General features: G+C 45.5%; 1 protein-coding gene across 1 annotated transcript; it reads left to right on the top strand.

The window, feature by feature from the left end:
* The first annotated feature begins 2,302 nt into the window (after positions 1-2,302).
* Positions 2,303-15,370, top strand: HTRA4 (HtrA serine peptidase 4). Its single transcript, XM_034436795.2, has 9 exons — positions 2,303-3,296; positions 4,971-5,070; positions 7,103-7,307; positions 9,070-9,264; positions 9,353-9,385; positions 10,382-10,496; positions 10,672-10,729; positions 12,034-12,129; positions 14,809-15,370. Exons 1-9 carry the CDS (start codon positions 2,873-2,875, stop codon positions 14,972-14,974), a joined length of 1,392 nt encoding a protein of 463 aa, XP_034292686.2. The 5' UTR covers positions 2,303-2,872; the 3' UTR covers positions 14,975-15,370.
* Positions 15,371-16,094: the final 724 nt, after the last annotated feature.

A 16,094-nucleotide genomic window follows, 5' to 3' on the forward strand; every position in this document is an offset into this window, starting at 1 on the left:
TTTTGTGTTGTCTCTCTCTCTCTCTCTCTCTCTCTCTCTCTTTTATTTTTTTCTTCTCATGTTGGATTTCATATAAAATTAAATACTGGGTCCTAGTACAGGTAATCCTCAGTTTACGACCACAAATTTCTGTTGCTAAGTGAGTCGCTTGTTAAGTGAGTTTTACCCCGTTTTTATGATCTTTATTACCACAGTTGCTGTTCTGCCCCAGCTACGGACCCCAAAGAACTCAGCACACACAGAGTCTGCACAAAACTTAATTTGCTAAAATAACTTAGTCTTTCTCAAACAAAGGCTGTTAATAAACTTTATCTAAAGTTTATTAGAAACTAATCAAGAGGAGAAGCAACTTAGAACTAAGGAGAAATTTCCTGACAGAACAATTAATAAGTGGAACAACTTGCATGCAGAAGTTGTGAACGCTCCAACATTGGAAGCTTTTAAGAAGAGATTGTTGTTGAAGATGTTGGATAATCATTTATCTGAAGTAGTGTAGGGTTTCCTGCCTGGGCAGGGGGTTAGACTAGAAGACCTCCAAGGTCCCTTCCAACTTTGTTATTCTGTTCTAACCTAGAAATAAGGAGGAATTTTCTGACAGTGAGAACAATCAACCCATGGAACAGAAGTTTACTTCGGAAGCTTCATCACTGGAAGCTTTCAAGAAGAGACTGGACTGGCATCTGTCAGAAATGGTGTAGGGTCTCCTGCTTTTGGGGGGGGTTGGGCTAGATGACCTACAAGGTCCCTTCCACCTCTGTTAATCTCTAAAATCCCATTCCCGAGGTCTAAGAACAAGATGGGGCATTTCATAATAAAAGCCACATCCGGATATCCAGAACTCTGTATAAAAATTAGGGGTATCCGTGGGAGGGTTTTTTAAATTAGAGGGACGTGGTGGCTCAGTGGCTAAGACGCTGAGCTTGTTGATCAAAAGGTCGGCAGTTCAGTGGTTCGAATCCCTAGTGCCGCATAACGGGGTGAGCTCCCGTGACTTGTCCCAGCTTCTGCCAACCTAGCAGTTCGAAAGCAGGTAAAAAATGCAAGTAGGAAAATAGGGACCACCTTTGGTGGGAAGGGAACAGCGTTCCGTGCGCCTTTGGCATTTATTCATGCTGGCCACATGACCACGGAGACGTCTTCGGACAGCGCTGGCTCTTCGGCTTTGAAACGGAGATGAGCACTGCCCCCTAGAGTTGGGAACGACTAGCACATATGTGCGAGGGGAACCTTTCCCTTTTTATTCATATAATCCCCACCAGAGGAATTTGGCTGAAGGCCTTTTAATTTGTTTACAGGTAGACTGCTATGGGCAGAGGTACTTTGCCAAGTTTTAATTTTCTTTATCAGGAAAATTTATATGGCTGCCCAACTCACTCACGTGACTCCGGCTGACTTACAGAAATAAAACCCTCTATTTAAATAAAAAAAACCCAATAATTGTACACACACACACACACCTTATGTGAACAATAAGACCACCACTTGATGGGTTCCATATCATCCTGAGGTCTCGAGATCTGTGAAAAAAACATCTCTTCAGGGCCTTTTGAAAGAATATCAAAGTGGGGACCTATCTTATTTCCACAGGGAGGGAGTTCCACAGGGTGGGAGCCACCACCGAGAAGGTCCTTCCTCTTGATCCCACCAGATGGACTAAGTTTTTCTTCTCCAAACCTAGCAAGGGCTCTTAAACAGATCTGCAAAAGCACCTTGAACAGTGGTATTTGGGAGGAGAAGGCCAGGGGCTTAGGAACCATTCAAAGATAGGAACCTAAAACATATAAAGAACATTTGCTGGAATCAGGTATGTCTAGTTTGATGAGAAGACAGACCAGGGGAGACATGATAGCAGTCTTCCAATATCTCAGGGGCTGCCCCAAAGAAGAGGGAGTCAAGTCAGTGGTGAAATCCATTTTTTTACTACCAGTTCTGTGGGCGTGGCTTGGTGGGTGTGATGTGGCTTGGTGGGCGTGGCAGGGGAAGGATACTTATTTATTGATTTATTTATTTATTTATTTATCAAATTTCTATACCGCCCTACTCCCGAAGGACTCAGGGCGGTGAACAGCCAAGATAAAATACAGGTAATACAAACATTAAAAATCCATTAAAATTATTAAATTTTTTGGCCAAAACCAATTTAAAACACCCAATTTATAAATATACTGCAAAATCTCCATTCCCACCCCACTCCAGGGGAAGGATACTGCAAAATCTCCATTCCCACCCGGAATTTGCCGGGTTCTCCGAGCTACTCAAAATTTCCGCTCCCTGTTCTCCAGATCCTCCTGCTGGATTTCACCTCTGTGTCAAGCTATTCTCCAAAGCACCTGAGGGTAGGACAAGAAGCAATTGGGTGGAAACGAATCAAAAAGAGAAAACAACCTAGAACTGGGGGAAAAAAAATTTCCTGACAGTTAAAATAATTAATCAGTAGAAACGACTTGCCTCCAGAAATTGTGAATGCTCCAACGCTGGAAGTTTTTTATGAGATTGGAGAACCATTTGTCTGGAATGGGTTAGCGTTTCCTGCCTAAGCAGGGGGTTGGACTAGAAGACCTCCAAGGTCCCTTCCAACTCTGTCATTCTATTCTATGCTGAAGTCCTGGTATTGCGCCCCAGCTCTGATTCCATCCTGACGTTCACCAGTGCTTTGATTGGTAAGGAGAACTTTGCACGTCCAGGTTAAGTTTTGATCCACGCACCTCTGCCTGTGACTACTGGCGGGGGTGGTGGGTGGGTGGCATTAGCTACCCACGGGCCTCCGCCCCCTTGGCCCCGACCCCTCTGGCTCTCCCCGCATAAAGCCTGCGAGCCGTCGGCGCAGCTATCCAGTCTGGTTCCTGCAGCCACGGACGCCCCGTCCAACGCCATGGCACGGTCGCCGCTCTTCCTCCTCCTCCTCCTCCTCCTCCTGGCCGCTCCTTCCAGCCCATTGCCGCCTTGCCCAGCGGAGTGCCAACAGATGCGCTGCCCGCCTCACTCCCCGCAAGCCTGCCTGGCCGTTGGAGGCGAGCTCCAGCTGGACCGCTGCGGCTGCTGCTTGGACTGCGCGCCTGGAGAGGGTCAACCGTGCGCTCCAGACGGTCTCTGCGCCCGGGGCTTCTTCTGCTACCGGCAGCCGGACAGCCCCGGACCTGGCACTTGTTCGTGCGTCGAGGGGCCGCTGGGCGTCTGTGGCAGCGATGGGCGCACTTACAGCAGCCTTTGCCAGCTGCGCGCCCGGAACCATCAGTCCAACTCTGGCCACCAGCCGCTCGTCGTCCCAGTCCATAAGGGAAACTGCGGAGATGCAGGTGGGTGCGGGGTCCACGTGGGGTGGGGAGGAGGTAGAGGAGAAAACTGAGGGTCCCTTTCCTACTTGGGGCCACAGCTTGGCTAAAAACCTAGTTTACCAGGCAGAAGAGCTGAAATCTGTTCCTGGGCACATTAAACTGTCCAAGCACAGGAGGAGTTTGCAGTAGTAAAACTCCACACCGTTTCTCTTGGGAAGAGAAAGTAAGAGAATAGAAGAACAGAGTTGGAAGGGACCTTGTAGGTCATCTACTCCAACCCCCCCCCCCACCCAGGCAGGAGACCCTACACCATTTCTGACAGAGGGCAGTTCAGCTGCTTCTTGAAAGCTTCCAAGGATGAAGCTCTCAACAACTTCCCTTCTTTGCGTTGATTGTTCTCACTGTCGGGAAGCTTCTCCTTATTTCCAGGTTGAATCTTTCCTTGTTCAGTTTCCAACCATGGTTTCTGGTCTGGGCTTCGGGGGCTTTGGAAAATAGCTTGACCCCTTCAGAGATAGCCTTGGAGCCTACGGAGCCTTGGTGGCGCAGCAGAGTAAAGTGCTGTTAAGTAGCACCAGCTGCCTGCAATTAGGGCAAGTTCAAATCTCACCAGGCTCAAGGTTGACTCAGCCTTCCATCCTTCCGAGGTAGGTAAAATGAGGACCCGGATTGTGAGGGCAATAAACTGACTTTGTATAAAAAAAAGAACACCGCTTAGGGGGGGCCAAAAGCCCTACTAAGCAGGCATATACAAATGCAAGAATATTGCTGCCTTTTCACCAGTGATGATGTGAGTTGGAGCCCGGTCTATCTCTGTGGATGACACCAGTTTTAGGAAAAGTTGTGTATGGAAACTCCTTATAGTAGATCAGTCTGTTGTTCATCCAACTAAAACTAATTTGGTGGCATCATTTGCCATGCAACGGTTTTCTATGGAGATTTGGGGGGACTGGACCCCAAATCAGGGGTGAAATCCAGCAGGTTGTGACAGGTTCTGGAGAGCCGGTAGCGGAAATTTTGAGTAGTTCGGAGAACTGGCAAATGCCACCTCTGGCTGGCCCCAGAGTGGGGAGGGAATGGGGATTGTGCAGTATCCTTCCCCCAGGAGTGGGGAGGGAATAGGGATTTTGCAATATCTTTCCCCTGGAGTGGGGTGGAAATGGAGATTTTGCAGTATCCTTCCCCCTGTAGTGGGGTGGGAATGGAGATTTTGCAGTATCCTTTCCCTGGAGTGGGGTGGGAATGGAGATTTTGCAATATCCTTCCCCCAGGAATGGGAAGGGAATGGGAATTTTGCAGTATCCTTCCCCCAGGAGTGGGAAGGGAATGGGGATTTTGCAGTATCCTTCCCCTGGAATGGGATGGGAATGGAGATTTTGCAGTATCCTTCCCCTGGAGTGGGGAGGGAATGGAGATTTTGCAGTATCCTTCCCCTGGAGTGGGGAGGGAATGGAGATTTTGCAGTATCTTTCCCCTGGAGTGGGTGAAAATGGAGATTTTGCAGTATCCTTCCCCTGCCACGTCCACCAAGCCACGCCCACCAAGCCACACCACGCCCACCAAGCCATGCCCCCAGAACCGGTAGTAAAAAAAAAAAATGGATTTCACCACTGCCCCAAATCCCCATGTGTTTTAGCATTGCCTCTCACTGGCTTTAAGATGCCTCAATGAACTAGGAGAGTCATTGTTCTACAGGTGCTGTGGACGTCAACAGTCTAAGGAATAAATTTAACTTTATTGCTGACGTGGTGGAGAAAATTGCCCCTTCTGTGGTTCACCTGGAACTCTTTCGCAGGTAAGAGAAACTGTCTACAGGTAGTGAGAAGGACCAAATTCTCTCCAGAGGAAATTGATAAGTCTTCTGTAGGCATTGACGTTAACCAAATTCTGACTAGTTGTTGAAAATGACCTTCCGTCTGCCCTTCAAGTTTTCCCCTTAAAGATTCTTTCACCATCTACCCCTTCAATTTTTTTATTGAAAAGTTTTTTTTTAAAAAAAATTTACAAACAATTTTCCCACCCTTCCTCCCCCCTCCCAACCCAACCCTCCTCCCCACTCCCCCCGGACTTCCCAGAGCAAAATACAGGGTATAGCATTTAACAAACAGAAGCTAACATATGCAAACTATCTATAAACTCCTATCTCCCTCTTGCACTTTAACTCCCCTTTACATGACTAAATATAAGAATTCCCTTAAATATCTCTTTTTTTTTCCCATTCATAAGCTATTTGAAACTTTTTAGTCCCATATTTATTTTGAATATAGTCAATCCATCTTCTCCATTCCAATATGTATCTTTCATTTGAGTGATCCTTCAAATATGCTGAAATTTTAGCCATCTCCGCTAAATTCACTACTTTTAGTGTCCATTCTTCAATAGTAGGTAGATCTTCCTTCTTCCAGTACTGCGCCACCAAAAGTCTGGCTGCGGTTATTAAGTTCAAAATCAAATTAGTCTCTATAACCATACAATCTGTAATTATATCCAATAAAAACAACTGTGCGGTAAACTTTATCTTCTTTTTAAGAATATTTTGCATAATCCACCAAATTTTAATCCAAAATGCCTTGATTTTTGTACATGTCCACCATATATGATAATACGTGGCATCATCACACTTACATCTCCAACACTTGGATTGTAGTGAGAAGGACCAAATTCTCTCCAGATGAAATTGATAAGCCTTCTGTAGGCATTGACGTTGACCAAATTCTGACTAGTTGTTGAAAATGTCCTTCCGTCTGCCCTTCAAGTTTTCCCCTTAAAGATTCCTTCACCATCTACCCCTTCAATTATTAAAAAGTGGGAACGGCAGCCATGACAGTTGTGCAGATAACTTTCAGCCTGCAGAGAAAAAGAGAAAAGATTTACCCCAAATATTGAAATACATATTCTCACTAGCATTTAAAACCTGCTTTAAATAAGACTGCTTGGATTTTTTAAAAAAATCACTTGTACGTGATTTCTTTAATTTGCAAAAAAAAAAGGGGGGGGAATGAAAGATATTATCAGAATCTCTGTTTAGGCAGCTTTAGAATAGGCCCTGTGAAGTCAGTAAGATGTACATTAAAGGTAAAAGTTCCCCTCGCACATATTTGCTAGTCGTTCCTGACTCTAGGGGGCGGTGCTCATCTCCGTTTCAAAGCCAAAGAGCCAGCGCTGTCCGAAGACGTCTCCGTGGTCATGTGGCTGGCATGACTCAATGCCAAAGGCGCACGGAACAGAGATGAGCACCACCCCCTAGAGTCGGGAACGACTAGCACATATGTGCGAGGGGAACCTTTACCTTTGCCTATGGACAAGTCATTTCTAGAAAGATCTATCAATCTAATAGGAGCCTGAGTGGCGTAGGAGGCTAATGCCTCCTATTAAGGCAGCATTTAACATCCAGCTGCCTGCAATTGCTGTGAGTTCAATTCTCACCAGGCTCAAGGTCGACTCAGCCTTCCATCCTTTCTAAGGTGGGTAAAATGAGGACCCGGTTTGTGGGGGCAATAAGCTGACTTTGTATAAATATACAAAAGTATGAAGGCTATTGCTTAATGCATTGTAAGCCGCCCTGAGTCTCCGGAGAAGGGTGGCATATAAAAATAAATAAATAAATAAACCCAAAGTCAGAGTTTCATTCTTTTCCACATCAAGCACGAAGTTCAGAAGCGGTTTCCATGTGGAAACAAAAGTGTTTCTCATATTCTTGATGTATTTGAATGAATGGACGTTAATTTCCAGAATTTCCCAGTCCACTGATACACCGCCTTACATTCTGAAGTTGGCAAAGAATGGATTTATTATTATCCTTTTTTTTGTCTATCTTCCTGGGCCAGGGCACCCTTCACACAAAAAGAGGTTCTGGTTTCCAGTGGCTCAGGCTTCATTGTATCCGAAGATGGTTTAATCCTCACCAACGCCCATGTCCTCAACAAGAAGCAGAGAATCAAAGTCGAACTCAAAACTGGCCATCAGGTGGACGCCCAGATCAAAGATGTTGACCATAAACTGGACATTGCTCTGATCAAAATAGACACCCAGGTGAGTATAGCTTTCTCGTTCCAGCAGGGGGAAAACTCTTTCTTGCATGTTTACTACTCGGCAAGATACCTACATGATTAGACTAGAAAGAAAGCAACGCTTGTGAGAAAGACTCCCAAATGCATTTGCTATTTAACACTCCTAGGGAACAACGCTGGGTTTTTTGCATATTCCGTTATAGCAATAGCACTTAGACTTATATACAACTTCATGGTGCTTTTAGAGCCCTCTCTAAGTGGTTTACAGAGTCAGCCTCTTGCCCCCCCACAATCTGGGTCCTCATTTTACCCACCTCGGAAGGATGGAAGGCTGAGTCAATCTTGAGCCAGTCAGGATCGAACTGCTGAACTTCAGCTAGCAGTACTGCACTCTAACCACTGCACCACCTCGGCTCTTTGGTTCATCCCAGTGGTGGGCTGCAACCGGTTCTGTCCGGTTCTTGAGAACTGGTAGTAAAAGTGGACGATCTGCAGAAGCACACATGCGCGCGCGAGCAAAGTAAGCATGTACATGCTCCAGAGGTGGGTTTCAGCAGGTTCTGACCAGTTCTGGAGAACTGGTAGCGGAAATTTTGACTAGTTCGGCGAACTGGGTAGTAAAAATTCTGACTGGCCCCACCCCCATCTATTCTCTGCCTCCCAAGTCTCAGCTGATCGGGAGGAAATGGGAATTTTGCAGTAATCTTCCTCTGGATTGGGATGGGAATGGAGATTTTACAGTATCCTTCCCCTGCCACGCCCACCAAGCCATGCCATGCCCACCAAGCCACACTCACAGAACTGGTAGTAAAAAATTGTGAAACCCATCACTGGTGTGCTCCCGTTGCGCACCGGTAGTAAAGGTAAGTAGAACCTACCCCTGGTTTGGTGATCGTGCGCGTGCCTAATGCACTTGCGCACAGCGTTCAAAATACAGCAATTTGAAGCTCAGCTGCTTACCTTCTAAGGCAGCCCCATTAAGTAGAACAGCAGAGGCACAGAAATCAGCTGAGCCACTGTTCTGTCCCCGTCCCACACACGCACCCAACCAGCCAGCTGAGGGTTAAATAAACTCTTCAAACACTCAATCGTCAGTGATAAGGAACTTGGCAGCAACTCCGTAGCTGCCTGCCAAGAACTTTTACTCCGACAACACAGACAAAAATACACACAGTTTGAATAGTCCAGTTTGTAATTAAATCCACAGCAAATAGGCGTTGTGTCCAAAGGTGCAAAGTGACTCGCCAGAGTTTAGCTTTGTCCGTCACAGAGTCCGAATGGCCACCACACTCCCTTTTATAGCCTGTGGGGTGTGATCCAGTGACTCAGCTTAATCTCTGGCACTCCTCCTTTTCTGCTGCGCACGCTTGTCTCTCCGACGCTGGCATGGGTCCATCCACAATGTTTCTTCGTCACTATCCGACGGCTCGGAAACACCTGGCTCCTGGCCAATCTCTTCTCCTTCAGGAGACACTGCCAGAGGCATTGCCAGAGAGGAGGGTCCTGGAGAGGGAGGCCTGGCCGTCTCCGCTCCTTCATGTTTGGAGCCTTCTTCCTCCGATAAGATAGGCTCGGAGGACGGAGCCACAATAGCCAGAAAGAAGGAAATATAGGACAGAATAGGGTGGGGGCGGGTGGGTGGGCGGGGCCAGTTGATCGTCAGAACTACCGGTTTGCCTGAACTGGTCCGAACTGGCAGTAGCCCACCAGTGGTTCATCCCTGGAGACTAGGAGAAATGGTGGCCTCCAAGTCTGACTTTTGAATGTTTTTCTTCTTGAGTCAGGTAGCCCTTCCAGTGCTCCTGCTGGGAAGATCCTCTGAACTTCGGCCTGGTGAGTTTGTGGTGGCTCTGGGGAGTCCCTTCTCCTTGCAAAACACGGTGACGACTGGGATTGTAAGCAGTACCCAACGGGACGGCCGAGAGCTTGGGATGAAGGACTCTGACATGGAATATATCCAGACCGACGCCATTATCAATGTAAGAGACGGTGCGGAAGGGACTTTGGAAAACTTGGAGAAAATCATTTTTCCATGGTACGATCACTTCCTTCTTTTCTCATTCACAGTATGGAAATTCAGGAGGGCCATTGGTGAATTTGGTAAGGGCTGTTTATTTTATCTTTGTCTTTTCTAAACACCAACAATGTTCCACTTTGTTGAGGACTTATTACATTTTGTTCATGGGATAAGCCACAATTATTTGGATTCACACAACCAAAAAAAAAAAACAAAAAACACAAGCAAACCAGAGTATAACTCAGAACATTAAGCAGTGAATGCTTAATCCAGAATGAGTGACAAAATGTGAATTGGGAGCAGGGGTGAAGTAAAAAAAATTCCCCTACTGGTTCTGTGGGTGTGGCTTGTTGGGGGAGAAGTCATGTGACTGGGTGGGCATGGCCAACGCGACATCATTCACATCGAGGGGCTCCTCACTGGCTCCTCCCCTCCCAGCCACTCCTTGTCGTGAATGGCAGGAAAATGGGGAGGGGAATATTCCTGCCTACCATCCTCTCCTCAGTCTGTGCTGACATTGAGGAATGGACGACAGGCAGGAAAATCCCATTCCCCGTTTTCCTGCCTTTCATGAAAATGGCTCCATTTCAGCTGCTCCCTCCTATCCCCCTCCCTCCTGGGGACTACCTTAAAGGGACAGCTCCGTTCTGAATGGAGGGAGAAAAGTTAGCAGTCTCTCTGCTGCATTTAACATTGAATTCTGTGGAATATCAAGCAGCCGGAAGAGGTGAGCAACGATCAGCCAAGGAGGGGTAATTACTACCGGTTCGGCGAACTGATGCCCATAATCCCTAGCGGTTCGCCCGAACCGGTCCGAACCGGTAGGATTTCCCCCCTGATTGGGAGACATGTAATCATGACAGCATGAAATGCTGGAGATCTTTTTTTGTTTTTGTTTTAATAGAGTTGGAAGGGACCTTGAAGGTCTTCTAGTCCAACCCCCGGTCCAAGCAGGAGGAGACCCTACACCATTTCTGACAAATGGCAGTCCAGGGCTCTGGACTATGGGCTATTTATTTAAAGGGATATAAACCTGGGTTGAATCTTTCTTTTCACTTTCACCTGCTCCTCTCCCACAGGACGGTGAAGTCATTGGAATGAATACTCTGAAGGTGACGGCTGGCATCTCTTTTGCCATCCCCTCCGATCGGATCCGCCACTTTCTGGAAGAAACTCACAACCGACAGGTGAAAGGTAGGATCCCAGGAAATTGCTCAAGTGATTGTCGGACCCAGCCAGAACAACGCAGGGTAGTGGTCTCATCATGGGAGAACGCTGCACCCCTTTGTTAACTAGTAGCCCTTACCTTTTCATCCTTTTTTTTAATTTGGCCTTTGAAGCATGCTTTTCATTTCCTGCTTCTCTCTAGGTAAGAGAATTCCCAAGAAGAAGTACCTGGGACTCCGGATGGTCCCCCTAACTTTCAAGTAAGTCATTCCTCTACCCTTCCATCCTTCTTGTTCTCACACAGGCCCTATCATCCCCCTATATCTCTCTCCATGGTGTCTGTCTGTCTGTCTGTCTGTCTGTCTGTCGTCTATCTAATCTAGCTCTATCTATTTATCTATCTATCATCTCTTTCTATCCCAATCTCACTGTTATCTATCTATCTATCTATCTATCTATCTATCTATCTATCTATCATCTATCTATCTATCTATCTATCTATCTATCTATCTATCTATCTATCTATCATCTTTCTCTTTCTTTCTATTTTTCTATCTACTATCTATCTATCTATCTATCTATCTATCTATCTATCTGTATCTTTCATCTCTTTCTGTTATATTTCAATCTATATCATCTATATCTATCTTTCTCTCTCTCTTTCTATCTATTTATCTATCATCTTCCATCTCTTTCTATCTCAATCTCTGTCATCTATCCTATCTATCTATCTATCTATCTATCTATCTATCTATCTATCTATCTATCTAATCTATCTATCTATATCTTTCATCTCTTTCTGTTATATCTCAATCTATGTCATCTATCTCTATCTTTCTTTCTTTCTCTCTCTTTCTCTCTCCCTTTCTATCTATTTATCTATCATCTACCATCTCTTTCTATCTCAATCTCTGTCATCTATCTATCTATCTATCTATCTATCTATCTATCTATCTATCTATCTATCTATCATCTATCTATCTCACCTATCTCATCTATCTCATCTATCTCAATCTGTCATCTCTGTCTTTCTCTCTCTCTCTGCCCATCTCACACAAGGGGCTTACAAAATTAAAAACAAACAAACCCCCAAACATCTAAGAATAAATTCTAACTACTAGCCATTTACAGTAGCAGAGTTCATCTCCCCTGATCCAAATGTCTGAGGGAACAGCCAGGTAGTCAATAACTTGCAAAAGGCTAAGAGGCTTGGGGGTCATCTTAATCTCATGATGGTAGGGACTTCATTTCACATTCAGCCATATTGCTTTTTATCTGTTGGCTTGAAAATGACTTCTCAAATCACTTCTTGCTAACTTCTGAGGAAGTTGGAAGGATGTCACACCTGTTATTTGTTCTTTTGCCAATTTATTTGATCGGTAGGCCTTTCCCCCACCTAGAACCTTCCAGGTATGTTCACCTCTGACAGCATTAACTAGGATGGAAATTGTAACTTAATATATGTGTGGAGAGGAAACCAGGAAAAATGGCAAGAGCTTACTAGCTTATCTTAAGAGCGTTTGGAGCTGCTGATGGTGGAACTATCATTCTCTCTCCCTCTTAGTCTCATCCATGAGCTGAGACGGCATAATCGAGATTTTCCCAACCTGAGGTCCGGTGTCTATGTTTATGAAGTGATACCAGGAACAGCTGCTGCCAGGTAAGAGGTGGATGCTTTCTTCCAAAACTTTCAATAGAAGAGAATTTATGTTTACCTGTGAGGTCCTTGGTCCTCTCTGAGCTTGGTCGTCATGATGATGTTGATGTTGATGATCATGATGTTATTACCTACTCAGATAATGAAACATCTGCCAAGCTCAAAGGACATCAAGGACCTCACAGGTAAACATATATTCTCTTCTACTGAAAGTTTGGGGACTCCACATTCCAAAACTTTATTTACTTCCTTCCTATGTTCTTTTTGGCTCAAAAAATAGTCAAGGTAGTTTACTTTATCTTGGAACATGGTGCAAATCTGAACTTCAAGTCTCATCCAATTTATCTGAGCCTCCTTTAGAAGTCCCTCTTTTGACTGGGTTTACACATTACACTAAGCCAACAATTTATTTTGCTTGATTTTTGGTTTTAAAACAATATTTATTTATGGGTTTCCAATGACTCTTTCTGCGTTAGTGTGACATCCAAACCCAACCAACTGAATTTATTGGACCAATCTTATTTCAGCAGGCCAGGAATTATCATGACGTCAACTCAGCTGCATTTCATTGAGTTATCCAAATTACTTAACCTTCTTTTTGAGACAGATGTGGTCATTTCAAACACACTTCAGGGTGCTACTTTATTTTTACTGGCAGCATGTTGCATTCGCTGTCTTCCTCTTTAGTTTGAGGCAGGGGTGAAATCCAGCAGGTTCTGACAGGTTCTGGAGAACCAGTAGCGGAAATTTTGAGTAGTTCGGAGAACCGGCAAATACCACCTCTGGCTGGCCCCAGAGTGGGGTGGGAATGAGGATTTTGCAGTATTCTTCTCCCAGGAGTGAGGTGGGAATGGAGATTTTGCAATATCCTTCCTCCAGGAGTGGGGTAGGAATGGAGATTTTGCAATATCCATCCCCCTGGAGTGGGGTAGGAATGGAGCAGTGGTGAAATCCAATTTTTTTTTACTACCGGTTCTGTGGGGATATTGTGGGCATGGCAGGGGAATGACCCTGCAAACTTTCCATTCCCACCCCACTCCAGGGGACGGATACTGCAAAATTCCCATTCCCTCCCTACTCCAGGGAAAGATACTGCAAAATTCCCATTCCTTCCCCACTCCTGGGGAAGGATACTGCAAAATCCCCATTCCCACCCCACTCCAGAGGAAGGATACTGCAAAATTCCCATTCCCTCCCTACTCCAGGGAAAGATACTGCAAAATTCCCATTCCTTCCCCACTCCTGGGGGAAGGATATTGCAAAATCTCCATTCCCACCCCACTCCAGAGGAAGGATGCTGCAAAATTCCCATTCCCTCCCCACTCCTGGGGAAGGATACTGCAAAATCTCCATTCCCTCCCCACTCCAGAGGAAGGATACTGCAAAATCCTCATTTCCTCCCGATCAGCTGGGACTCAGGAGGCAGAGAATAGATGGGGGGTGGGGCCAGTCAGAGGTGGTATTTGCCGGTTCTCCGAACTGCTCAAAATTTCCACTACAGGTTCTCCAGAACCTGTCCGAACCTGCTGGATTTCACCCCTGGAATGGAGATTTTGCAATATCCTTCTCCCAAGAGTGGGGTGGGAAAGGAGATTTTGCAGTATCCTTCCCCTGCCACACCCACCAAGCCATGCTCACAGAAATCTGAATTACACCACTGATTTGAAGATATCTTTTTGGTGGTCTTCACTGTCCTTTCAACCATGTTCCAACGTCACTTTTCCACAAAGATCTCCCATGTTATTAAGTTCCGAGTTTCCTTGGGGGTCCCTCTTGATCAAATGTGGAGGAAGAAGGGCGAGGTTTCCATCAGCACCGTAGTTTCCTAAAATTTTCCTTTCAAACAGGGGTGAAATGCTCCTGGTTCGGACCAGATCAGGTGATCCGGTAGCGATTGTGGCAGGTGGTTCGGAGAACCGGTAGCGATGGCAACGCGAGGCTCCACCCACCCACCCGAGTGTCGTTACTTCCTGCTTTTAAAAGGTTAAAAAAAAGGCTCTGACGATCACAGCTGGGCCGCGCGATCATCAGAGCCTTTTTTTAACCTTTTAAAAGCATTTTTTTACAACCTATTCGCCCGAATAGGTTGTAAAAAAATGCTTCTAAAAAGTAAAAAAAAAAAGTTGGCCACACCCACTCAGTCACATTACCACCACCACCGACCAAGCCACGCCCACAGAACCGGTAATAACAAATTTTACATTTCACCACTGCTTTCAAAACACTGGCTTCTCTACGAAGCATGTGTGCCTCTTGATCCCAGAACCTGACCCAAAATGGCCCCAATGTCAGGTAAAGATGGAGCTACCTGTCACTTGCTCTGATGATGGATTTTATCAGTTTCATTTCTTTTGTTTAAATATACACTCACTTCAGAGGTGGGTTTCAGCAGGCTCTGACCAGTTCTGGCGAACCAGTAGCGGAAATTTTGAGTAGTTTGGAGAACTGGTAGTAAAAATTCTGACTGGTCCCGCCCCCATCTATTCTCTGCCTCCCGAGTCCCAGCTGATCGGGAGGGAACGGGGATTTTGCAGTATCCTTCCCCTGGAGTGGGGAGGGAATGGAGGTTTTACAGTATCCTTCCCCTGCCACGCCCACCAAGCCATGCCACACCCACAGAACCAGTAGTAAAACAATTTGAAACCTACCACTGACTCACTTCCTGATTTGGGTTGCTTCCAGAGCTGGCTTGCAAGATGGAGATGTCATCATAGCAATAAACGGAAAACGAGCCACCTCAACCCGTGATGTGACAGAAGCCGTTCGGAACAACCGTATCCTGGCAGTAATAGTGAGACGAGGAAATGAAGACATCATTTTGACAGTAACTCCAGACGAAATCGATTAAATTGGACCTGCTTTACCCAACGGGTGTTGGAATCTTCAATTGTTCTCGATAAGAAACAGCTTAGGAAAAATCTATAGTTTACAGATAGCTCTCTTTCCTGAATGTACAATATATATACCGTATTTTACGGAGTATAAGACGCACTGGAGTATAAGACGCACCTTAGTTTTTGGGGAGGAAAATAAGAAACAAGCTGATTGGCGGGTTCTACAAAATCTTCTCTTTTAAGTCCCTAAAATATGGCAGGAACCTCTACAGACAGTCATCATGGCTTGTGTGCTTGATGGACCCTACAAAGAAACATCTTATTGTCGAAGTCTGAAATCAAAAGGCAGAACTTTTTATGGGATTTGAATACTGAACATGTAAGAAGCAAAATAAATGTGCTAAGCCTCAGATAGGTTTTACTCTCCTCTTTTGCCTTCTTAAATGGCCCATCCATCCCTGATCTTGAGTCAACCTTGCCTCCTCTCAAAATGTCTCCATAGTAATGCTATACCCTTGGCAGTGTTCTGTAGTCCTTGGCTACCTGATATATAAAGGGGGTGTGCATGCACGCTCATCTGGGTCGCAACCTGGAAAAAGAGCTTCCCAGGGCACATGTGTGCACCTGAAAATGAACTTTCGGTTTCAGCTAGTCAACTTCTGGTTTCAGGCAGCTAGCGTTCCGGGTTTCTGGCGCATATGCACGCACGATAATCTGTTGTGACCCAGGCCCAAGTAGTTAGTATTAAATGCAAACAGTTTGAAAACAAACAGACTTTATTAGAACAGCTGAGAATTAACTCATTCTCAGCGTAGTCCAAACTAAATTAAAGCAAATTCTTCAAAACACCATTCCTCAGTTTATCACTGACCTTGGGATAATTAGGCAAACTGCCAAAGGCTTCTCTTGGCAAAAGTTCAGAAGCAGAAGACGCCGACAAGAAATGAATACAGTGAAACTAGAAGCAATTCTCTCAATGTTGTTTTCCGGCAAAGAGGCCAAGAGCCTTTGCTGGTCTTTTAAGCCTTATGGGAGGGGCCAATCATCTCTTGGCCCTACTCCCGAGTCGCCCTCTCTGCTTTAGCTGCTCCTGCCTTCTGGCAGCTCTTCTCATACATGCACTAGGAACAGGAT

Source organism: Pantherophis guttatus, chromosome 9, assembly GCF_059756535.1.
Source record: "Pantherophis guttatus breed Tessera chromosome 9, ASM5975653v1, whole genome shotgun sequence".
Lineage (NCBI taxonomy): Eukaryota > Metazoa > Chordata > Lepidosauria > Squamata > Colubridae > Pantherophis > Pantherophis guttatus.

Excerpts from the sequence above, each read along its gene's own strand:
- HTRA4 (XM_034436795.2), top strand. The coding sequence starts at position 2,873 with ATGGCACGGTCGCCGCTCTTCCTCCTCCTCCTCCTCCTCCTCCTGGCC. Across the intron at positions 9,265-9,352 it reads AGACCGACGCCATTATCAAT|TATGGAAATTCAGGAGGGCC; the intron begins GTAAGAGACGGT and ends TCTCATTCACAG. Across the intron at positions 10,730-12,033 it reads ATGGTCCCCCTAACTTTCAA|TCTCATCCATGAGCTGAGAC; the intron begins GTAAGTCATTCC and ends TCTCCCTCTTAG.